General features: G+C 31.9%; 1 protein-coding gene across 2 annotated transcripts in view; it reads right to left on the bottom strand.

The window, feature by feature from the left end:
• The window catches only part of LOC118183748 (protein pangolin, isoforms A/H/I/S-like), a 298,772-nt gene extending 296,183 nt beyond the window's left edge, over nucleotides 1-2,589 (bottom strand). Inside the window, exons 1-2 of one of the 2 annotated variants that reach the window (XM_035353348.2) lie at nucleotides 2,295-2,589; nucleotides 2,068-2,161 (exon numbers count right to left, since the gene is read on the bottom strand). In XM_035353348.2, coding sequence (XP_035209239.1) covers nucleotides 2,068-2,161; nucleotides 2,295-2,453 — 253 coding nt within the window. In that variant the 5' untranslated portion in view covers nucleotides 2,454-2,589. The remainder of the gene's footprint in view (nucleotides 1-2,067; nucleotides 2,162-2,294) is intronic. The other variant, XM_035353347.2, reaches the window with a different exon arrangement.
• Nucleotides 2,590-27,119: the final 24,530 nt, after the last annotated feature.

The following is a 27,119-nucleotide window of genomic DNA, read 5'->3' as shown; positions in this document are numbered from 1 at the left end:
ATACATTTTTTTTTTTTTTTTTTTTTTACATTTAATCAAAAATGAATGAGCAAGACATGTAATGTGCTTTTGCTTTTTAAATTATGCAGGCTTGTCCTAATGCTACTTGTCATTTTTTTCATCATCAGAATATTTATAGTACAAATTAATGAGTCAGTCAATCCTTTGTAACAAAGCATACAAGGATTATTAATCTTGTATACTTTGTTAGAAAGGATTAGGGGAAAGATACTCTCCTGGAGGACTTCTAAGGACAACTGACTCATATGGCCACATCATAATTAGGAACAAATTACTAATGTTTTTGCAATAGTGACAAATCAGTGAAATTAATTTTTTTAATTATTTTAAATGGAAAATTATCTCCAAAAATTTATCATCTACTACATTTAAGCAATTAACACTGTATCTCACAATAAAAATGCTTTATAGAAAAGATACAAAAAATAGAAAAGGTGAAAGTGGAGCATATAGAAAAACCATTCCTTATCACTGAATGAAAAGAATGCAGTAAAAACCTATGAATAGGTTGGCTGCACTGTGGTTTTCCTATAGAAAAATTCAAGCTAGCTGCTTTTAAAAATTAGCCAACAGTGACTGAATGCCTAAAACCATACGACACTGATACTTCGATTCTGGTTCGCGACAGGGCTGTCTACGTGATGTCTCATATGTAAATACAGATTAGTGTTTTAGACACTCCTCCTTAAAACAAACTATTGCTACTCAGGTCTTTGGGCATTACACCATAATTAAATCTAATCAAACCTTAAATTTTTTGACAAAAGTCTTCTTCCTCAGATTCCATTTATTTAAATTCTTTTAAGTCACTATTTAATAAACTATTTATTGTGGCAGTTAAATTACTAAATATAGCCTATCTTAAAATAAACACTCAAAGGCTACAAGATATTTAATATTTTACAACCAATATCAATAATTTAACAATTTAAACTATTTTACATTTCTTAATACAAGATAACATACCTTAATGGGATCTAGCTTAAGAAAATTTTATAAGCACTACAAATTCTGAAGTTGTACATCATTTCATTTAAATTTTTTAAATTGATAGCATGAATTCTAAGTCACTTAATCACTGCTTTATTTCAACATAATTACTTCCAATATATGCATTAAAAAATTATATATTTTGCTTTTTGATAAGCTTAAGTGTGCTGTACTTCAAATAATGTAACAGGACTACAGACATCAAAGTGCATGGAGACACTAATTTTTGAAGTATCTAGCATAAAATTATAACCTTTTTAAGTTTTTTACCATTATGGAGCAATGTTTATATTAAAAAATAAATATGGTTTATGGAGCAATGTCTATATTAAAAAAAAATTGATTTTGATTTTGTTCTTTGAAATTGGTTTGATTACAGTTAAATGGGAATATAACTGCACACTTAAATATGCATGTTTTAACCATTAATTTTGTATAACATGTAATTAAAATTATTTACAAAATTAAGTTAATGCATACAGAAAAACTCTGTATGTTCTAATTGAAAAAAATCATATTTTTAAACATTATTATTTTAAAAAATTACAAAATATATAATTATAGAATAACGATCTATTAAATAAAAAATTACCCAACAACTCCAAAAAAATTATCATGAATTTTAATACAAACAGGATAGCAAATAATCTTAAATAAGAATTAGATTCACTTTTACTTTTATAGAAGTGATAAAGTTATTGTTGGAAATATATTTTTACCATGGCAGCTCAACTCAGTTCAATTAAATAAAGGATTATAAATATTAGAAAAAAAACTGCGAAACCTTTGTGCTATTTAATACACTATTTTTAAGTCTATTAAAACGAACATCTCATTTTTCACCCTAAAGCAATTAGTAGAACAATTTCTAATTACTCTGTCATACATTTTCTATTACAGATTAATTCTTGTCAATTGCCCTGCACGTGTTAGGTGAAAATTAAATGACACACGCCTATTGTTTTGAACATACGCTCGTAGCATAGCATATCTAGAAGCTTGTTCAAGGTCATCGCCAAAATCAAAAAGTAAAAAGAAAACAAAAGATTAACTTACCAGGCCCAGGCAAGGAACTAAGGTCTGATCTTGAAACTTGAGCATTTTTGGATGGCAGAAAACTCTGACTTGGTATTTGGGCGACACTTTTTTCCTGAAAATATAAAAAAAACAATGTGGACTTTCTCGACCCATCTCGTTTTAGATTCTCCGCGATGAAGCAGGCGTTGACATTGGAAAACCACACCAAGGGAATAAAAAAAAAAACACTGCCCGCACACCCATACCTCTTCTTCTGTAACTTCAGTAACAAGGCTGGTTTTGACCTCCTTCAGATTTTCAGCAGACGATCTCTCCTCATCCTCACCCTCACCTTCCACTTGGAACACTTTAATTTCATCTTTCGGCGATAGATCCACACCATCACCGCCGCTGACATGAGGCATGCCTTCCAGAAGTAATCGTAGTCACAACCTCACTTTATTAATAGTTAGTTACGCGGTAAACGCGTTGAAAATTCCTCGTGTATACAACCACACCGCCAAACGCCGACATGGAGCATAAAGCTCGGCCCACTGAAATGCTTAACTTTCGGGCAAATCAGAGTACAGCTTCATGGTTGCCGCACCGCCTGTAAGTAAACGCGCCAAAAGAAGTTCAAACGGAATGTTTTTTGGCGACTTTAGCTTATTAAGCTTCACAATGAGACTGGTTAATCGCGAAGCTTTCGCATCGTACAAATTAAAAGCTTTAACTATTTTCCGTTTACGCGGCTGAATAAAATGAATGGAATTTTAAAAGTTAAAAATTAAATGAATGTTTCTTTCCGTTATTTTAATTTTTAAAAAATTGCAGTCTCGAATTTTCAGATTGCGTTCGAAAACCTCAAGATTATGCTATTGAAATTTTCAAAATATTAAAAACTTATAACATTATGAAAATTCAATGTACTAATACCAAAAGCATATTTTATTAATTACAACAAAGGTGAAAATTAAAAATATCAGGAAATTTTTTAAGTGTTATAAATAAATCAAGTCTATTAAGCTAAGATAAATGCAACGTACTGAAAAATAGAAAGAGATTTATTACGGAAAGAAAAGTTTCACCTTACTACCTTTGCTATTGCAAGTAGTCTTCGATCAAGAAAACTTCTTAAAAATGGCAAAAGTGTACCGGTTTCAACGATTTCAAGATTAAAAGAAATAATAAAAAGTAATAAAGAATAATAAAAAGAAATAGTAAAATTTCGATCTCTAATTCTTGGAAACTCTACCCTACTACTTTACCACCTCTTCAAAGAAACATCTCTTTACTTTTAGCTACATTATATGGAATTTTGATACTATCTCACTATTTTCTGCAATTTTTTTTTTTTTTTTTTTTGAGGGGGGGTTCTCTCTATGCAACATTTTTCGTAAATGTTTACGGATCCATAAAACATACTGTGTTATTTTTCTTGGATTATGCTAAGACACAGGAAAGCTTCTGCCTAAGAGGAAGAATGCTTTTGGGGAGATTATTATGAGGAAAAACTACTCGCATTCGCAACTCTGGATGTTGCCTCTCCTTCTAATTTTTACTTAAGGTATTGGCTTCCTTATCCTTCTTAATTCCCGCCTTTTGCGCTTTTGCCTGAACACTGGTAGTTCGGTCCGAGATTCGAATCCCGCGAATAGGCTGACTGTGAAAGCATTTTCGTGGTTTTCTCCCTGTGTAAAGTATGTACACTAGACTCCTTAGATTTTTCTGAAGCATGAAAAATGAACGATGCCCTGGGCAGGACTGGACCTCTCGAATACGCGCCGAGTGTGCTACCGTTACACCACAAAGGCATGATGGGGGGAAGGAAGAAAATAATACGAGTCAGTTTCCCTTCGAAAATTCTTCACGAAGGCATCGCTTCCTTTAAGCAGATATCCCTTGAGTGCTTTGTCATAACTGACGCACGCTAACACGAAGTGCATGAAAGAGCGCTGCTTTTTTTTACAATTATATGTTTAACAAGTAATATTGTATGTGTGTTTAACAGATGTATATTATAATACGTAACGTTATAAATACTTTTCGTGAGTAATAATAAACATCGAAGTGAAAGTTCATTATAGGATGCTGACTGAAAACAGATATTTAAAAACTCAACGATTTTTGTCTCTTCCGCAAGCGATTTCAATTTTATGGGGTTAGAGTTTCAAGATTAGGGTTATTTAAATTATGTCAAGGCAAATAAGGGTTCCCTGCTTAAGAGAAGGAATGCTTCTCTGGACGATTCTGGTTTAGTTATGCTTTCAGTGTTTTTCGTCATGAGCAAGATTTAAATTTTCTCTTCAACTAACTTGCTTATTCAAGAGATCTATGAAAATTGCCAACACGCAGCAATATAGATTGCAATGTTGGCTAAATTAAAAAAATGTTTTTAAATGAATCATTGTATTTAAAAAGCAATTTACGAATACTTTGCTGATTTATATCTCTTTATATTTAAAAAAGATATGCTAAAACAGACATACTAAAACAGCTTTTGATCTGAATATTAAATCCATTTGAACAGTTCAGATTTATTTTTATTAGACTGCAAGCGTTATCACATATTTTTGTCAAAAGATAACAGAAATAATTCTACACTCTGTCGCTAGTTCCGTACGCGCTGTTTTTAAAACCAATTTCTTAACATCATAATTTGCATTTTAAATAAAAATATTTCTTTCATTTCCTATATAGCCTTTGTTTCAGCTTTCGGTTTACTTCTTAATTTCTCAGCTGAGATTTTAAATCACTGTTTCATCATTTTAAAGACTCATGATTCATTATAGCGGAATTTGAAGAAAGTATGCTAAAGATATGGCTTTAATCTTTCATCATTTTATTTTTGAAGAAATTAACAATAAAATTTAAAGTGTGAGTAGTATCTGTATTGCGATGGAGTGATACTTTTTGACTGCTCTATATCGGGAATAAAAGACATCGTGTGATAAATCGTCAACAATTATAAGTCCTTTATTGAAACTTCTTTTCAATTCTCGAAAAGAAATTATTCTCCCCATTCAGAATAAAAATACAGTCATTTTTCATTACACTCATTTACATAAATCAATCCTTTATCATAATCACAACATATACCCATTTGTCTCCGTCTAAATGATTCTGATAAAGCGTTTTTCGAACAAGTTCCACATGCACCCCGATGCCTAGACATAATAGCGACAAATGTTTTGCATTTTATCCTTTTTATAAGATTTAAATCATTATTATTTTCCTTACTGTCAAGAGATAGTGGTTTGTTTTATTAAATCTGTGATTTCTCTTCCGAGACCAGAAGCTTTACTTCTGAAATAGTCATTAAAATACGCACTTACTTTCTTCGAATATATTATAGGTTACTTTTCTTTCATATTACAGTAATACTTGATGGTTTTTATCTTTATAGTGAATACTGTTATTTACTTTTTACTAATGAATGATAATTCCATGTTTTTAAGTACGTTTTTTAATCGCAACGAAACGTCGCTTTTCGGCGATTTCTCGATTCCTTCTTTCCCCTTCCCCTTTCATCCTGTAGTCAAATTCATGATGATTTATCCCTTGATTTTCTACATCCACCTCATTAACAATCCCTACTGAAAAACTCATTCCCATTATATTGTTTTTTGCAAAATATTACTGTCGAAACAGTCATTTCTTGAAAAAAACGAAACATTTACGTCATGAAAGTTTCAAAACTAATCAGCATCCCAATCGCTGCAAAGTAATTTTAGAAACGCTGCACAAGCGTGAAATGCAATTCCATTTGCAATCGTATGTCATATTCGAAATTTACCTCTTGATATTTTTCCTCATATCTGTTTAAAAGGTAATGATAAGATTACCGGAACATGAATTTATTTGACGTAAAATGTGGTCATCCAGGCTTTATATCTAAAAACAGATCATACACATGACATAGAAATTTATAAAATAAATTAATGAAAGAAAATTATTAATAAATGTTAGAAATTGAAAGAGCCGCCCTAGAGATAGTAGTTAGAGACGCTAACTGCCGCACAGAAGGGCACGGGCGCGAATCCCGGAGAAGGCAGGGATGTTTGTAAATGTACAGTGTCTGTGCGGTATGGGGACACTTTAATTATCCAGCGAGTTGAAAGACCTTCTCGAGAGGTTGGTGGTAAGGAAAGAGGGGTTGGAGACCCTCGGACCCGTTCCCGCGGTTGCTCTCCATCAAAATTGGGGGGGGGGACTGAAGTCGTACTCTCACCTGTATTATGCTCAAGGTTCTTGCCAACGACAAGCGCAATCTTGCGCTCTTTGCCAAGATGAATTTCGTGGGCTTGGGCTGATGTTACTGTCAAACAAGATGCGTCTTAACAACCAGAAAAATCGAAAACTAAGTTATGCGAAAGCAATGAGGCCCACCTCGCCCAAGTCTTTTAGGTCATGAAAACAGATTATCCCTGTCTCAAAAAGTTATTTTTCGAAACGAGTATGACTCGAGAAAGAAGGATGATAGCGGAGAAATCGATATTATTTTGGGTAGAGGATGAATCCACACTAAGCTGCTACTTTCGACATTCGAATCAGGATTTGATTTATATTCTTACGAAGTCCTTTCCCTTTTAATTTTATTCAATGTAGTCTATCACTGATGCGAATTTTATAAAGCAAAAGTATCCCGTGGGCATCCGAAGTAATTTTATGCCGCCTGTAAAGATGTTACTCCTTCATGTAATTTCTATTATATATTTGTTGCAAATACGGTTTAGCAAGAATCGAAATTCCAGTTATTTAAAGGCCGAGCTTACATTATTTTCATTACCATTAAAACAACCATTTATAGCACCAGAAAAATCTATGAATGGAGTTAATTAATTTACAACGTGATATACTGTATTTTCCGGTTAAGACGCGCGTTTCCTTTAAAAATTTCATGTCTTACCCCTGAACCAACGGAAACGCCAGCGGTGGCGGTGAGGCAAACGAAAGCAAAGGTGAAAATTGTCCATGGCATATGCGCGGCTTTCATGTTAAATCCGCAGAATGTCAAGCACTTCGCTCAACTACTTCTTTAAGAAACTCAAAGAAATGTCTGAAATTCCATTTGACCACTCACAATACTTTCTTTCACCTCGTTCATTAACGTACTAAGAAGTGTGAAGATTTCAAATGATATCATTTCTAGTTCCTAACAAAGGAATTTCATGTATAGTAAGTCGCATTTAGCCAAGAGATAAGGAATCACAAAATAATCCTTTTAGGAAAGAGCTGTCTGCAATAAACATCTGGGGAAACTGCACCTTGTCTACGTTTGCCTACGTCACAAAAATGAGGTCCAGCTAATGGATGGAAGCTCTGACACAGTAATGAGTCGTATATTAAATAAGCATTGATTTCAAGAGCGTTATGCAATATTTCCCTCCTATTAAATTGTAATCCAGAAGGTTAATAAAAATCACTTTGTTGATCAAATAATCCTTCAGTTTTTTTTTTTTTTTTTTTTTCCAATTTTCAGATCCCAAAATCAAGGTGCGTCTTATACATGGGAACATCTTATACGAGAAGAAGTACGGTAAATCACATTCAAAAATTTAAAGATGCGGAATGTGGTAACTTTTATTTGTACTTGACAAAAAAAAAAAAAGAAAAAAGAAAAAAAAAAGAAAAGAAAAGAAAAAAAATTACACTCAGTTAGGAATTAAGAATAATTGTTTTGTTTGAGAATACGTTTATACGTGAACTGTTTTTTTTTTTTTTTTTTTTTTTTTTTGTTTTGTTTTTTCAAAGTTGATAATTAATAAGAAAAGAACTCGATTGACCGATGAGCGTCTACAACTTCTGATGTAGATAATATCTTTCCCAGGCTAATTTTTTTTTTTTCCCAAAAAGTTGATAATTAATAAAAGAACTCGATTGCCCGATAAGCCTCTACAACTTCTGGTGAAGATAATTTCTAGCAATTTCTTTCCCAGGCTGCAAGTTTTTTTTTTCCAAAGTTGATAATTAATAAGAAAAGAACTCGATTGCCCGATGAGCGTTTACAACTTCTGATGAAGATAATTTCTAGTAATTTCTTTCCCAGGCTACAAGTTTTTTTTTTTTCCACAGTTGATAATTAATAAGAAAAGAACGTGATTGCCCGATGAGCATCTACAACTTCTGATGCAGATAATTTCTAGTAATTTCTTTCCCAGGCTACAAGATTTTTTTTTTCAAAGTTGATAATTAATAAGAAAAGAATTCGATTGCCCGATGAGCGTCTACAACTTCTGATGCAGATAATTTCTAATAATTTCTTTCCCAGGCTATAAGTTTTTTTTTTTTTTTTTCAAAATCAAACAACATCAAATGTCAAGAAGCTGTAGTAAGAAATAAAGAATTTTATACTTATTTAAATACAAACATATTATCACGAATTTGGTATTTAAATAGGTAATTTTAGTAGAAGTACGATTAAAATTGTATTTTTCTGTGTAACATAGCGCGAGACAAATTTTAAGAGAAAGCTATGACTGAAATGTAAGAACATAGGGGCACGTACATTTAACATTTAGTAAATGAGTATCTCAGTATTTTGTATTGAAACTGAATAAATGTAGTTGACCACCATGTTAGCTGTAACCATGATTCCATCCTCGTATATCTTTCCAGTAATTTCGAGAAGCAAAATATACTAGAAATATTTCGCGGCCGGTTGAAAACTATTTAAAGCCGAAGAGAGAGCACCTGCTCTGAATTCCTTAGTTACTGTTGTTGCGAGTTATTTAGTTCCGCGTAACCTGACATATCCGAGTTAGCTTTCTCTTTAGATGCGTTTTGCATTGTATTGAATTTAATGTTCTTAGTAGTTTGAAGTGTAACTACTGATTATAATGTGTGATACGGTGAACACTTGTACGAAAATTTTTGCGAAAATTCTAGAGTTCTGAAATATTTCTTTTGATAAAAATAATTTTTTATTAGCCTATTAACGGTTTTCTTCATTCAATCTATTACCAACCCCCGTACTCATGCAACAGTATGTATTTCTATTTATTCGGCGAAGAAAAATTAAATAAATAAGAGAAAAAGAACTAGGTTATCAATTTTTAATCTCAAGTTTTGTCCCGCTCAAAAAGATTTTCATTTTCTGTTTGTTTATTTTTAATTTGAATTAAAATAAGTAATGATTCATTAATTATATTATAATTGTTTGAAATAAAAATCAACCAGAAAATTTAATAGTTAGCTGTAAATACATTTGAATTACAAAACGTTACCAGCAAGAATGTCTTGCAAGTAGCAAACTTTAGATTCCATATAGAAAATTAATATAAATTTGAATTTTTTTACATATGTTTGGTAAATATTTAGTAAGCGATATTTTAAATATTTTTCTTTTTGTTAATAAAAAATTTTAATTTTGTTAGAAAAAATATCTGACCCGTCAACTGTTTTTAGATCGTGCATTCGATCCGTATGCAGTTGAGTTCAAGATTATTAATACAAAGTACTTCACAAAAAATCTAATAATTTACAATTTTTTCCATTAAAGTTATAAATTAAATTAATAACCCTTCTCTTCTTCTGTAAAATTCGATATTTTCGATAATTTGTCACCCTCTCTGTCTATATTAGGTTTGATTCTACTGTAATGAAATTTAAAACCGCGTACTATGATGTTTTCGTTCATGAAGAATCTGCTAGATGTCAAGAGAAGTCAATATCGGACTTGCCGCGAAATAGCAGTTTGCAAGATGGCGGCTAAAGTGCTCCATTATAATTCTTTGGTTTGATAGAGTGTCGAATAGAAACTGAAGGTTATAATATTTTTTGTAGAAGCGAAGACTCTGATGGCGACCCAAAGACATTTCAGTACATACTTCAAGGTACAAGATAGCCTCCTTGCAAACATGCCATTCATAGATTGTCATCAATTGTTTCTGCGTGACCTAGAATCGACGGCTTTCATCAAGTGTTCGCACACCTTGAAAACATTGACACAGGTCTTTTGATCCGAAGCCCTTAACAGATCAACAAAGAGGACAGCTGTTAAATCGTCTTACCCTGCAATTTCGAAATACGTGTGCCGGTGGGTGGGTACAAATGCGAGGGTGCACTTGCAAGAGGTTTTGAAAAAAATGGTGGACATAATTCTGCACTAAACTCGCTTTCATGCTCACTAATTAACCATACAGTAATTTTTTATTATTTCAAGAATAGACAAATTTGTATTAAACAAAACAAATGGTGTATCATTCCCTGAGCTACCTGCGTTATTAACAATTTACTCTGTTCTTTCAAACAGTTTAATCTGGAGAATATTCAAAAATCCTTATTTTAAAAGAACATGCTGTAAATAATGAAAGAATAAACTTTAATTAGAAAAGAAGAAATTAAGTTATAAATGGCTCTAAATGTTATTATTTAGAAAAGAATTTGGGCATTATCATTAAGTTCAATTCCCATAAATAATCGGTTGGAATTTTTGTTTTTTGGTGTAGTTTATCTGGCAGACATCAGCTACTAAAACTGCTGTTGCAACAATGCACACATTTTCTTTTCCTTTTCATGTTTTCGGAACGCAATTTTGTTATACACTGTTGGTTTGTAATAGTAATTTTTTCCAGCGTTCCGCAACAAACTTAACATTTCATTAGACAAACAGACAGGGCCGAGTCAATCGACAGTTGACAATATATGATTTATTAAATAACATAGATGCATAGCTATGTTTTTAAATAACTCATATTATCACATTAATAAGAACAGTGATGTTGTACTCTGAGAGACTAAAAAAAATGTATAAATAAACTGAAGGTTATTATTACTAAGCAATACGTCTTTGCAACATGAAAAGTAAATGAAGAATTTTCTCCCCAGGCAATGGCAACGACTCTAATAATTGACAGTTTAATATATAATAAGGACAGTATAATGCGAAAATGTGCTAAGATTAGAGCAAGATAGTTAAACTGCGGTCCACATTATAACAAACGACAGTTTTATTTTTTAAATATAATTTATTACAAAAATCATGCTATTTTAAGAGTTTTTAATTTTCAGCAATTTATTCTTAGGCCAAAGGGCGTTAGCCCAAAGAGGTTATTAATTTCTTTTGGGCATTTTGCGTTGGTTCAATATAAATGTCGGCTCACTTTTCAAATTGTTGCCACCAAATATTAGGGCCCTGTGTTATATTTAAAGAAATTAAGTACTGAAGAATCTGCATAAATGTATGTATGTTTCTCTCACTGTGATAAAACAACGGTACCTAGAGCCATCAAATTCTGAATAACGTGATCCTCCACCGAATATGATCATCTGGACGTCCTAATTTGGAGTTTGTTTTATTATCCATTTCATAGTTTGTCAGACATTAAAGAATTTTTCTTTAAAAACGATTAATTAAACTTTAATTAAACTCAACGATTTCTAAGCGAGCAATGGCAACATTGTACGGAAATATATATATATATATATATATATATCCAGCGCGCATTGATTGTGTATCGAAAATTCTAAAGATATGCTCATTTTAATTTTTATTGAATTCTATTTACTCATTTATTGAATTGAATTTTATGGTTTAAGTGCGAAGAACATGATATTTAATAAATAAAGGTAACACACAAAACGTTAAAAAAAAAGGCCCCTTTGTGCTTAATGTAAAATCTGAAAGCTTTCAGATTTTATTTTTTCATTCTCTATTTCATATTTTGTACAACTTTAGCGCACTTTTGAATAACAAACTCAACGATTTCAAAGTGAGCAATGGCAACACTGTACGGGGGAAAAGAAACAAAACAAAACGAAACAAAACAAAAAACTTTTTATCTTCAGTGTATTCGAAAGTTTAAAGATATGCTCGTTTTAAAATTAATTAAATTATGTTTTAGGTATTATAAATTTAATTAATCTCAAAATAAGTGTCTGCATTAATCTTCATTATTAAATAATGAAGCATTTGTATGTATACGTATGTAAAATATAAAATGTGAAACCAAACTACTATTAAATTATTACAGTTAATTGGAACCAAATGGCAATAGACCTTTAAATTCATATTTTTTTGTAAACACATCCCTTCTTCAAGCATACATTCTGCACCATTTTGTGTCACACTGCAATATGTTACGTCACGCTCTTCCTGTAGTGTGAAATCTTTTGCTCAACTGCTACTCAGGATTGAAACAAAGACTTTCCAAACTTATAAATAGTATCGCAACTAACTACTCATCCTTCTTTTTACCACTTTGCCTTTCTGTTGGCAACATCACTTAGACTCTGCTAGCTATTCTATTTTGTTTAATATGTAATTGCGTATATGAAATTGTGTAACGCGTTTAGCACCCCTAGTGTTCTACTAATTAAGAAGATACGTGCTAAGAAATTTGTCATCCAAAAATAAAATATATTTAACTACAACACTGGTCGTGCGTCTTTCAAAATTTCATCCGGTCTTCCACAACATTACATTTTCCTTTAATCTGCGCAGCAGTTTTTTCGGTTAAAAAGTGAATTGGTGCCTTCCCTAATCAAGCTGCCACCTAATATTATCGAAATTTTATAAACTTAACACTAATCCTGCAAATTACTTGAATTGATTGCTTTCTTTTTTTCTCTTAAGAGAGAAAATAAACTTGTATATGAGTTAATATCATAGATAAACTCCGGCAGTATTCCTAACATCATGAATGTAGCGAAAAGATTGATTTACTAATTTTATCGTAAAGGATACAAGTGCTAACTTTGATCAGCACTAATCTGAATTAGTAATGGATAAATTTATTGAATACCGAAATATACTAAAATGCAACCTGCATAAACCAAGCAGAACTGAATTATGATTTTTATAAATATTAACTGAAAATATTTTCATATACTTTACATAAAAATTGAGAGTAAAAATTTTTTACTACTTGAATTTCATTATTTTATATCTTACATATATTTCATATTCTATTTAATAAAGGGAAAAATGTTTTTCCCTTTATTAAATAGAATATAATTATAAATTTTCATATATACATATTAGATAACATATGTTACGGTGAAACACCGAAATCTGGAGAATATCGACTTTCACCGGTGAATGTCAACATTCACATGGTCGCTTGGTGTATGTCCGAAATATTTTCCGAATTTCTGACTTACACCGGTAAATTTCGACATTCACCATGTACTAATGGTGAATGTTGAAACATATAAGAATATTATACTTTCTCCGTAATTCAGTCGCGAAAAAGCGCACTTGAGACTTAAAATAAGAACATAAAAATTTAAAACACACAGTATATTCAAAATGCGAAAGGAAAATAATAGAAGTTAAAAACATACTAAATTATGTGATTCAAATCTTATTTATTGCAATAACTTAAACTATTATGACACTTTGAATTGCACAAGAGGCCCTTGCTTTTACAACTGCATTTATTTGTGGAACACTTCCCTTCGCAATGACAGCGTGTACATATACTTCTGTCTTTTCGACCTGCACCAGAGCATATCTGTGATTGTCGACATACACCGGTGAGGGTCTGAATGTACAAGAACGTAATGCAATATTTGATCTTTCACCGACGTATTTGGTGAATGCTGACATCCTCCGGTGAAAATCGACATTCTCCAATTTCGGTCTTTCACGGTAGCATATACATATATAAAGCTAAATTACACACGTTCATGCATTTTTTTTTTTTTTTAAATACGATGTTAAGCAGCAGGCTCGTTATAGAAATTTAGAAAGCACTCCTGTGTTCAGTACATGCAAAATATAAGATTTTAAAAAGAGCTTTGCTCTTGTATCGATGTTTGGGAAATGAATTAAATCCGCATTAAGAAGCTACCCGCGTTATACTGAAAATTGTAAATTCAATGAAAAATGTCAAATATTTACATACAGTGTAGAGACATTAGGTATTTTTGAAAACAGGCGATATGAAAAATAAGCAACGCCTTCACCAGGACTCGAACCACGGACCTCTCGAATACGTGCCGAGCATCCTGACCATTACACTACGAAGGCATGCTAAGAATGCGGGAGAAATGCCTTATAAAAAGAGGAAACAAATTCAGACATAGGTATTAGCAAAGAACTTCGAGAACTATTTATATGTACTTCAGTTAATAAAATATGAAAGTAAAGAGCAGTAATCAAAATAGCGAAGTACAGAATATAATATGTAGTTCATATAAAGTAAATACAAGCAACTTGATACATAAATATGCAAGGCATAGTCACATTTATGTTTATTTCTGCATACAATTGCTTATTGTTAATACGCATGCAAAGTTAGATATGTATATTATGACATAGATTTTTTAAAAAATAATTTCGGAAACTTTCAATACGAGCCTCAGAAAGTCCTCACGAAGGCATCCCTCCCTTCCGTGTAGTGCCTTAGGGCAGAACACGTAAATAATATATTAATAGATAGATTAATATGTTATTTGAAGATTCCTTACAGAAAGAGATTCTAGTACTTGAAAAATAACTTTTTCATTTAAGGCGCGTTATTATAATACTATGTTACTTCTACGCAGTTTTAGACGGACATCTTTGTTATATTCAAAACCGCAATATATCTATATATCAACTTTATAACAGGAGTTACTGTATACGAATAAGAGATCAGCCTTATAACAGGAGTTACTGTATAAGAATAAAAGATCAGACCTAAACACAAATACGCAGTAAGAGAGAACTAAGTGAAAACATGCAGTTGGGTTATTTATTTCCAGATAAGACGTATAGAAATGAAAAATACTTACATTCGATTCATCCATTCTCCCATATACAACGGTCTGCTTTTGATAATTGCTGAAAACATGCAAAATCAAGTAATACTTCACACCAAGGTGTGCCTTAGTACCAAAGGCGCCTGGCAACGGACGTGTCTGTAACAAGAATGAATCTATAAAGTTTCCTAAGATAGAAATTTTGTGTTCTGAGATAGGACGAATCCAAAGAGGAGTCTCTCAGAGGCATCCAGTGTAACCACACATTGGACAAAACCACACATTGGACGCCCCTAAGACAGACGTCTTAGGGGTGTCCAATGTGTGGTTTTGAAAATAACCAACCTCTTAAGGTTAACATAAATAAAAGGCTTTGTTAACATAAATAAAAGAGGACGGAGAATGTTAAAAGGATGTTTTTCACACTTTTGCTTCTTTTCAAAAAAGGAGAAAAGCTGTTACTCTCATTCTTGTGGTTAACGCGTTCTTGAAAAGTGAATAATATCACCCTAACACTGTCCCCAGATGCCTCCCATAGATTTCTCTGACGGCACGAGTCTGTTTTTAAGATTGCCCGATGCTTAAGAGGCATAATTACTTCCGGTACATTTCCTGCTTGGTATACACGTGGAGGTAGGAAATCTCCATGGGTATACCATTGTTTCATGTACTAGCAGATTTTGTTCTGCAGTATCCTTATCTTGAAATAATGTCCTTATCAATTAAACAATGATTCTTCAATCTTCAAAATGTCTTCCCTAAAAATAACGCGCTTAGCCTTCTAGAAGTTCATAAAGCGAATTTCGTAAAAACTGCACCATTACCCGAAATTCAGATTTGAATATTTCAGAACAGCAAAAAGCAAAACCATCTCTGAAAATTTCAGGAGTGTTTTTTCTTTAAAGTAATTTATTGAAAAAAAAAAAAAATACGTTATATCCGTTTTAGTAAATTATTAGGTGCAAAAAAAGACTTTGTTTTTCATTTATGTTACATATATATAACAAAGTGCACTTATTTTTTCTGTATTATCCATTTTTTCTTGTACTTTTCCTATTTTGTTTATTGCTTCTTGCTTACATTATTTGTTACCTGAAATGCATAAAACTAATCTTTAAAGTTCAATATTAAATACATATATATACACTTTTTTTAATACATAGAGTAAAGTTACTCGGATTAATTAGAACCACAACCATTTCGGTTATTCCGGAAGCTCAGATCTTTTTTTCTGCATGTCAGACACATATTCATTGCTATGTAAAAAAGGAATTTCATTTATTTCAGTTACCGTATTTTATTTCAACAAAACTATTCGGATAAAAATATAAAAATATTTTATAATTATATGCTATATAAATGATAAATTTGCCGAAAACTCTGATCACCTAGAATATATAATGCTCATTTTGATTTGAATTAGCTAAATAAGTTTTTAAACCTTTCAAGACTAAAAATGAAATCTGCTTTGGGACGTATTGTACTTTACTTCGTACAAGGAAGTACAAAGAATTGAAGTTTTATTGTGATTATGATAAAACATACGAGGTCCATCTGAATTTGGGGAGAGATGGTTTCTAAGAGAAACTGCTTTTATGTTACATATGCTGCCAGCTCGTTCTCTCGGATTAGAATACGCGTCAAATTACTAATGTTTAGTCTATTGCTCGGCCACTTGTGTCTGAATATTAATGTGCGAGAAACATTACTATTGCTCAGTCACTTGTGACTAAGAAGAACCGAAAGAATTCTAACAGATTTCATTACAAGCCTTGTTTAATTAAATTACATATATAAGATAACAGAGATTATTCAGTTAAATTATTAACTAGTTTAACTATGAAGTTTGCGAATAAAACAGAATTAAAACAAGCAGTTTCATTCGACCGAGCCCTCATTAAATGATATTGCATTCAACGAGAGTGCAAGATAAAAGCTAATTGATGCAGTCCATCTGAAAAACGAAAAAGAGGTGAAAATGATTCAGTACCATAAGCAATTTTAAGACTCCGTAAAGCGAATTCCACGAAAAACGTTCTCCTTCGCCTTCACACCACGTTGCTCTTCACGTTTCAGTGCGAGTGGTGCACCAGCGGAGTACTCAGTTCTCGGGCAACCTGTCTCCATCGAGAAGTTTGTCCATTTCAAAATTTGACTCGAAAGTAAAATGCGGTTAATGAGCAGTGGATGCGAGTGCTGTTAACGGTATATCACTTAGATACCGCAACTTAAACACAAGTGCTACTGAAATTCTCACTAATTAAGTAATAATCCAAAGACTGGTTGTACAAGCTGTGACAAAGTGAACAGAAAGTACACTGCTCAAAAAAAAAAAAAAAAAAAAAAAAAGGGACAGTCCTATATCTCCCGATCTACTGGGCCGATTGACAAAATTCAAATTGCGTTCTTCATGTCTCGAAAGCGCGACTTAGGATATATATTAGATTTATATATAGCACTATTCTAACATAGGTATTTTGACACAAAATCGGACTTTTTCTGAAATAACATACCAATTTTTTTACATATTTCGATTCGACGACTCAAATTACGCCTAAATATGAAATTTTGTAAAATTTGGAGCGAAATTTACGGAGAAATTCATAAATTTATGTTGGCACTTTTTTGTCAGTTTGCGCCAAGAATACTTTACTTGGCGAACTTCTTAATATATGGCAACCTAGTTTCCTTAGGAAAAAAAGTCACCATCGTTCCTTTTTTCCAAATAATATTCTTTATATTATATTTTTAATTATAACTTATTATTTTAAGTAATTTTTTCTTTTCGAATTTCATTTTAATTGTTTAAGTTGCACGTTTTTTTTTTTTTTTTTTTTTTTCGAATAACTGTTTCAAAAATTTCTAAATTTCTATTTACTTATTCGAACTGCGTAAATAAAGGTGTAGCGTTCATTTTTTTTTTTTTTTTTCCAAATAGTTTTCTTTATATATTTTTTTCGTCATAGCTATTATTTTAGGTCATTTTTAAATTTTTATACTTTTATTTTAATTGTTTGTGTTGCATTGTCTCTTCAGATAATTGTTTTAAAATTTTCTATTTATTCCTTCGAACTGAGCATTTTAAATATATTTATTAATATCAATTTTCCAGAATTTGATTTTATTTATTTGAACTGCGTTTTTTTCGGAAGAATACTTAGTAACCCAGACTACGATGCGTTTGAAAACTGCATAATATATTAAAAGAGAAAATACAGTAAAGCACAGTTTTACACGCCTTTCAATGTTCCGTTCAGAAAAAATATATATAAATAAGAGAGATGTATAACCGATATTTTAACTTAGGATGACTTGCATGCACTGCTTTAAACAGTTTTATCATTGTGCCCATTGCTTTACACAATTTTATCCTACATTTGGTTTCTTAAAATGTTATTTATATTTTAGTCAAATATTTTATTTTTGAAATCGCAAGAATCAAATATCATAAGATTGAAAAGTTTTAAATTTAAAAAAATACGAATACTAAATTTTACGAAAAAATTTATTTTTCTTCTCTGTTTCTTTAAGCATTCTGAAAGTATATTGAAAAGTATCCAACTTTTCGAAACATTTTGGTATTTCTGACAATCATTTTAAATAAAGTTATCGCCTTCCATTTCATAAAGGCCCACAAACGGCCGAGCGGTAAAGTTGCTGAACACTGGTAGTTCACTCCGGGGTTCGAACCCCGGTAAACGGGCTGGTTGCATGGGCGTTTAAGTGGATTTTCTCATGTGTACCGCGTATGACAGCTGGTTTCCCTTAGAAAGTTCTTCACGAAGTATTTCGTCAGAGCCTTTATCAGTCTTTAGAGGCTAAACATTTTGAAGCTATGAGATGAAAGGAAAGACTGGTTTCATCAAAAGGTTTTGGTTTATTTTATTATGACAAAGCACACTACGGCTATCTGCCTAAGGGGAGGGATGCCTTCCTGGAGGACTTTCTAAGGGAAACTGGCTCGCATACACGTTACACATGGGGAAAACCACGAAAACGCCCATGCAGCCAGTCCGTTCGCGGGATTCGAACCTCGGACCGAACTACCAGTGTTCAGCGACTTTACCGCTCGGCCTCTAGTTCATCAGGAAGGGAAAAATCATCTTTAAGTGACATCCACATACATCACTGGATAAACTCCTGAATCTTCAAATAATTCGACTGAGGAAATCATGGGATTCACCATTTATGATACGATATGATGTTCTATAACGTAATTTACACAATCATATAGTTTAAAACCAGTCGCTCTTCACTTTAATCTGCAATGATATCGTTTTGTCTTTTCTGTTAACACAAGCTCAATTGATGGTATTTGCTGGTGTACTCGTCCAAGTGTTTTCTCTTTGAACACCTAAATTCTTTGAAGTATCCTGAAAGTATATTCGAAAGCGTCCAACTTTTCAACAACAACAATCTTGGTACGTCTGACAGCCAAATTTCCCTGCAAATTTTTGCTTACTTTTCTCCCTAATTTTCTTCTTTCCTTCTACAGTTATTTTCAGTGCTCACACAAGAAAATTAAGATTTTTCGACTGCTAGACTTCCATACATTTTGCATTCTTGTCAATTTTTTAAAATATCAATTATATGAATTGCGTTTCAGCTAAAGACAGCTTTTCATTTTCTAGTCATTTTAGCTATAAATAAAGTTTAAAGCGAAGTCCAAAGGATAAATAATTTAATTAAAAGATTTTTGCTAAATGACAAAGAAATAAAACAGTCCAGCAGGGTTTATTCTGTACCACAGAGTAACTCGATTCTTATATCGGCTGAAACAATCTAAATCATATTAAAGATCATGTTTTTTTATACAATCTATAACGCGAGAGAAAAAATTAGCTTCTTAAAACATGCTTTCTAAGAGAATTAATATAAAAATTTATATTTATATATATATTTTTTAAAGTTGGGACTTGAACCAAACTGTCAGACTTTTAAAGCTTATTTTACATGGTGGTTATTATTAAAGTTCCACTTTGAAATGGTCATAAAAGGAAAACTACCGGACCAAATGTTATCAAACTTGGGAATCGTGTAAAGGAGGTTATGAGAATTTATTTTCGGCGGAAAAAAAAAAAAAAAAGAGTTCAAAAACTCACCATCAGGGGAAAAATGGCGCTGTATACAATATTGTTAAATGAAATAAGACACGAAAACATCTGTTTAAAATGTGTTTAATATTTTCCGAAACGTGTTACAAAGCATGTTCAATGTACCGTCCAGCATTTACCGAAAGCAAGTTAAATCATGTTACTGCATTCTCAACAGCAGCTCTTAGCATATCAAGCTTGATTTTGGTTTGGTTTATTAGATTACGGCAAAGCACTCGAGGGCTATCTGCCTTAAGGGAGGGATGCCTTCGTGGAGGACTTTTTAAAGGAAACTGGCTCGTATACACGTTACACATAGCATATCAGGAGGAATGTTATCAGTGTATCACATTTTTCATTTCTGCCAAATTGTTTAGATTATCACCATAAACAGTGCTTTTGAGATAACCTCATAGACAAAAGTCACAGAGGTTGAGGTCTGGTGGGAAGAGGGGAAGTGTTGGCCTATAAGACGTTCATTTGTGAAATGTTGCCTAAGTAACTATGCGACACTCTTGAGGTGGTGCCCAGCCCTGCATAAAAATCGTAGTATCTAAAATGCCACGTTACTGCAGTTCATGTATCACGAAACATTTTAATATTGGCTCTAAGGAACTGCAATCGCAGTGGTCCAGCTGTCGACTGCTCTTCAGAAAAAAAATGGTTCAGTTATAAAACTACTGTCATTCAACAGTAAACGGTGTCAAATGACTGTTATGCAATCGAATGCAGTAGGAGAATGCAATGGAACTAGATAGATAACATGAGAGATTTCTTTGGCCCAAATCGATTAAAAGCGTTTTGAATCAGTATCTTCATGTTTTAGTGCCGAATTCAGGCTTAAAAAATTACAAATTAGCGATCTGTAAGAAAACGATTTCCAGATTGTACGCACTTGTGAGAGTGATTTGCGATCTCACATTTTCTAATCGCTAATTCGTGGTTTTCACGGACGAAATTCTCACTTACAGGGATGGCGCACTCGACATTTATCGAATTTAACGTCTTTAAATAATAATTTGCCTACTTCAAAGTTTCTTAAGGGTATACAACATATTAAACCCGTTTAACAAAAGGTTAAGTTAGATTCCGACCCATATTTCGTTTAACAATATTGCATACAGCGCCATTTCCCTCCCTGGTGGAATAAATTCCCATGACCTCCTTTACACGATTTCCAAGTTTGATAACACTTGATCCAGTAGTTTTCCTTTTATGACCGTTTCAATGTGGAACTTTAATTATAACCACTCTGTATATTATTAAATTTTAATTTGAAGCTATGCGTTATATGTATACCATGCGTAAAATTTTCGCTTTTATGGAAAAATAAAAAATCGAAGCAAATATACTTAGTATAATGGACCAAAACTGAAAACATTTCCCCTCCCTCCGAAAGTAAAATATTGAAATTTCGAACTTGAATTTACTGGGTTATCGAAATATTTAATTTGACTTATCTTCTAAGTCCTAGTTCCGACAACAATTCCGTCAAAAATTCCGAATTACTTAAGCTAAAGTTAAAGATTTAGTATATATTCACTGTATCTTAATAAAGTAATCAGAGTGTAATAAAAATAGATTATAGAATTAACGCTGATGTAACTTTTTGTCTGACTGCACAACATGTAATGGAAGAGAAGGTTTGTAGAGATCTGTTTTTCACATGCCTCTAAAAGTAGATGTCATATTAATTTTGTCTCTTCAATGTCAAAAAACTTTCCTTTGAGAGGCAACTTTAGTTTTTGAGAAAGAAAAAAAATCACAAGAAGACAAATTTGAAGAACATGCAGGACGATTGAATATACATACTTATTTTCCGAACACAAGCGGTTCTCCGACTGGTTATTGAATAATGAAACGATACATTGTCATGCAATACAAAACATTTGGAATACGTTTTCTGGCTGAATAACGTAAGATTAAAAGTCATCTGCTTAATTCACATCCATTTACAAGTCAACTACTCGGGCAATTGCAGAATCGTTTTTTTCCTGAGCTTGTAAGACAAACCTAATATCACTGGATTTAAACACTTCTTTAATCTTACGAGAACGTTCCTTCTTTAGCTTATATTAAGTCTTATATTAAGTGAATACAATTATTGCCAAAGAAATTGAATATTCATTTGCACTACGGCTTGGTAGTTTACTAACGAGTTAACAAAACTTAAATTCTGCTTTTTGTGTCAAAGAATACAACAATATTTTAAATATTTACAAATAAAATATTAAATTGGAGATTTAATTGGAGCCTCATCAGTTGCCTAGCATTTGAAAAAGAAAATATTGTTAAATACTAATTGTTTGCTGCTCAGTCTAACCCAGGCTGCATGGTTGGTTTTCGTAGTTTTTAGGTTCTCTTTACAAAGATTCTCTATGAAAGCATCTTAATCAAATAGCTCCCATGTTCTTTCTATGTTCAAATAACCAACTAACCTAGTTTAAGCGCGATTTCCAAGTGAAGTTACTAGTAAAATCCGAATACTCATTAAAAATCCTGTAGCTAGCCAATCGGGAGTAACATGAAAGATACGGAACCAATAATTGAAATGTTGTTACGGTACGCTGTTTCTTAACTTAGATGGTCATTCCTTAATTAAATAGCCCACCAACAGCCGAGCGGTAAAGACGCTGAACACTGGTAGTTCGGTTCGAGTTTCGAATCCCGCGAACGGGCTGGCCGCATGGGCGGTTTCGTGGTTTTCCCCATGTGTAACGTGTATACGAGCCAGTTTCCCTTAGAAAGTCCTCCACGAAGGCATCCCTCCCTTTAGGCAGATAGCCCTCGTGTGCTTTGCCATAATTAAATAATCCAATTCAATTCTTAATTAAATATAATTGATTTGTAAATTCTACTAGAACTGACGGTAAGAATTGAAGTGGAAATAAGTAATATGGTGTGCAATCTTGATTAATAAAAAATTAAAAATATTTGCATAGAAAAATGTTTGCATTCAGACAGAAAGTTTTTTGAAATATTTGCAATTACTTTATAAGAAGGATTTATTAATAACAGCAATAATTACTTATTATATTACTGATGATTAGGTTTCAGTTCTTGACAATTACATTCTAAATTAGAATTTTAAGGATATAATGAAAATACGCTACGCAAAAAAATACATTTTAGGAAAAAAATGAGTTGATTTTTTATGCTTTAAAACTTCTTAATTCATTTAGTAAACATCATATCATCGTTGTTTATTGAATGCAGAATGTTGGTGTCGTTTATATAATTATTCTTACTTGTCCACAGAATCTGCTGACTTATCCAGCCATTAAGTAGCTGCAGATCATTTCTACATAACCATTGAACTTCCATTAATTCAGTCTCTAGAGGGTTGTATATTTATATCATAATTTGACTTTTATAAAAAATGATTATTCTAAATATTATGTTTCTATAAAAATATATTGTGCTTTAAAAATATGGATAATAGTATCAGCCGCTCTTTCAGCCACTTCAAAAGCAACAGTTTGCTTAGAAATAAATTATGCAGTTAATGTCATAAAATTCAAATAAATATCAAACGAAAATTCTCAGTTTTAGACAATTCGATTTAAACGAAGTAAAGTAGCAGACGATAAAACGCCGAAGGTAAAAATTTACTCTTACAAAAACTTACTCTTAAATTTTTAAAAAAAAGAAAAGATACGAGAGAAATTAAAAAAAAATAGTTAAAAATTTGAATAATATCATCTATAATTTAAAAAAATAGCCTTTCATATAGTATTAATAAATATTTATTACGCATCATTGAGGGAAAAAATGTCATATAATTAATTCTCCGTAAAATTTTACTTGAAGTTTAAGGTTAAAAATAGCTGTGGCAATTCAGTGTAACAAAAATCCATAGACCACATTTGGCGTAATTATCGCTCAAAAAAAAGGTGCCAAATTTCAAAACGCGAAATTATGTAAATTCGTGTATATCTTAGAAAATTTTGAGTAAAAAAGTCTAATTTTTTGCAGATATGCTTAAAAATACACCTACTTTAAGATGATGGTAAAACTTTTATAGGTTATAATTCAAAATTGTTTTCGAAAAATCTATAGAAATTATTTAAAAATAAAAATTTAAAAAATAAAACGCAAAAAATGGGTAAATTTTATTTGGAATGAACCAAAAGTTCGAAATGTGAGAGAAAAAATCAAAAAAGTTTAATAAAAAAAGAGATATTAATAAATATTTGCCAAATTCAATTAACATTGAGGAGCTAAAATTTTGAGAGCTAATATTTTAAAAACTAATCGTACGATTTTTACAAAACTTGGTATTTTGGCATAATTTGAGTCGTAGAATCGAAATATGTAAAAAAATTCGTATGTTATTTCAGAAAAAGTCCGATTTTGTGTCAAAATACCTATGTTAGAATAGTACTATATATAAATCTAATATATATCCTAAGTCGCGCTTTCGAGACAAGAAAAACGTAGTTTGAATTTTGTCAATCGCCCCAGTAGAACGGGAGATATAGCACTGTCCCATTTTTTTTTTTTTTTTTTTTTTTTTTTTTTGAGCAGTGTACATATAAACAATAATAAAGACAGTGCGAAAGATATTAAGCCACGCATAACATAAATATGAACCAAAAGAAACTAAATACGAATTAAATACATACTCTGAAAAACACATCCCCCCCCCCCCAAAAAAAAAAGAAAGAAAAGAAAAGAACCGAATACAGACTACAATACTAAAACCAAGTTCCTGAATACAACATTACCCAAAAGTTACTAAATACACCATGCTAAAACAAACCAAAAATTGCAATTAACAAATATGAAAATCAGAATGCAATAAAATACTTAAACCGACTTTTAAGAAAAATAGCAAGCAAAGCAACCTAAAATACACACCCTAATACACCAAAATGCCTATAAACTCCATTTATGAAAAATTGTAGTAAACGTGTGATATATAACCTAGACGAGAAAGAGAGATTAATTTCTTGTATTTAGTGGGAGAGTTCTCGATATACATTTTCTCAATAATGTTAAGCACTACAAATAATTTATCTACAGGCTCTTGGAGATTTCTAATTTCGTTCAGTCTTTCGATGAATATTCTGAAAATGTCCATAATCGAAAACTGCGAAAAAGTGACAATAATTTCTTTGATTATTTTAACGAAATTATTAACAGCAGGAAAGATGCTTTCGGAGTTACTTTTGGGCTCAATTCTGCGTCAGAGAATTCTGGTCAGCGAATTTCCAATTTCTTGAACTTTTCTCCTTAGTGTGGACCTTTATGTGACTGATCTCACTTGTCTGACAGTAACATCAGAACAAGCCCACAAAATTTATCGTGGCAAGGAGAGCAAGATTGCTCATGTCGTTGATAAGAACCTTGAGCTCCATACAGGTGACAGTAAGACTTGGCTCAGTTCTGCCCCCAATTTTGATGGAGAGCAACCCGAACGCGTACGAGGGTCTCCCACCCATCTTTCTTTACCCTCAACCTCTCGATAGGACTTTCGGCTTGTCATATATTTAGAGTGCTCCCATGCCACAAAGACGCTATCCATTCACAAATATCCATGCCTTCTCCGAGATTCAAACCTGGGTTCTTCGGTACCGCAGTAGGCTCCCTTAACAACTATACCATCTGCGCAGCAGATGAACCTTTAAGAAAGAGGTTTCGAGGCTTTTCCTAAATTTTCCGAAGCTTTAGCATTTATTATTACGTTCACTAATTCTATCCCTGACATATATTTCCAAAGGTACTTTCTGCGGGTTTCTGGTTACGACGTGGTAAAGAAATGTCAGCTGATGAATCCTTGTCCTTGTTATAGAATTTTTTTTTTTTTTTTTTGAGATTGTCTGGAATTTTGGAGCATTTCTTTAAGTTCGCAGCATGTGACCGTTCACAATTACAGCACCTAAGGATATGAATCCACTTTGCTTCACATTTCGAACTTTTATGCTGTAAGGAGCCCTTCACACATCAGCCTAAGTTATACTGCTCTGAAACGTAGTAAAAAGGCTGGCATTTGGGACACCGAGCCACACTGTCTTTAAATCCGTAAGCATCCGCCAGAAATATCAAAAAACATTAATTGCTTAATCTCATAAAAATGCTCGGATCCAGGCTCATTAGGGCCTTTACGCCTAATAGAGCAGATGTATGAAAAAGATACTCCCCTTTCGAAAATTTGAGATTTACTGCTAAATTCTACTTTTCATTGTATAATTTTAGCCAAAGAAAAAGTTTTCATTCTCATACTTTTATTCATCAGGATATTGTATTCACGAGAAATATAGTTTTGAGATTTTATATTTGAATATGAGTAAAGATTATAAAGAAAATTTTACACTTGAAACTTTAACTTTCGAGGAATCTGAATTACTTACTTGCTATTTTTCACCGAATAAATAATATTTATATAAATCGAATGGATGAATTAAAAAAAAATTCTTATTAATGTAATATTCGAATTGTCATGAAATTTTATTATATGTAGTTTTCATTTTATTTTAAGATTTTTTATTTAATTTTTATATTATTTAGACGAAAGTTTTCTTTCTTTACACTTTAATACACTGCTCACTTTTCTGATCGATCTGCTTGCATTATATTTTTGATGATTCCACACCTTTTATCATGCCTTCAGCTGATGTTTTGATATTCAGTTCTTGAAGTGTTTATTGTTTAGTTGGTCTCAATAGTGTAAAAAATTTCTCCTAAGAGATTTTAATTAAAAGAGTATTTAGTAAGCAGGAATGTAAACGAAAGAGAAATAATAATAGTAGTAAGCAGTAAAGCATAAGTGAAAAAAATCAGTAAAATTACCAAAGAATACATAATTAATAATTAGATCATACAATTTCTTGAACATGAGTGACAAGAATTTTTTTATTTGACGATTTAGAAAACGAAAAAGTGATTATTTTTTCTTTCACCATATTTTTCAGCAAAGATTATGCCGTTGAAAATCATCCCCATTTCTGTAAAATATTACTACTACTAATATTAATAGTAAACAAAAAGTACAAAACGCACTATTTTAGATAAAAATGAACAGTGAAATTTTATTTCATATGTCTAAGCATGCAGTGCATTTCTATTTCAATTAAAAACATTGAAATTAAAATTAGAAACATATTAATAAACTAAAAACAAGCTTTGACATTAATGAACAAGCGATCCGGATGTTCAGATATCCGCACTAACCCTAGTGCTCTTTTCTTCTGTTATATAAATTGTATATAACATAAGTAATCGCTTGAAGATTAAGTGGATAATTAATGGGAAATTATTATAATGCTTTAAAATATAATTATAGTGATACCTCGCTGTACAATACGTTCC

The sequence above is a fragment of the Stegodyphus dumicola genome, chromosome 1, assembly GCF_044657685.1.
Source record: "Stegodyphus dumicola isolate Sdum_Otavi_A_Nest chromosome 1, ASM4465768v1".
NCBI classification, from domain to species: domain Eukaryota; kingdom Metazoa; phylum Arthropoda; class Arachnida; order Araneae; family Eresidae; genus Stegodyphus; species Stegodyphus dumicola.
Note: the sequence above shows the minus strand (reverse complement) of the source record. Positions and strands in the feature narration are given on the sequence as shown.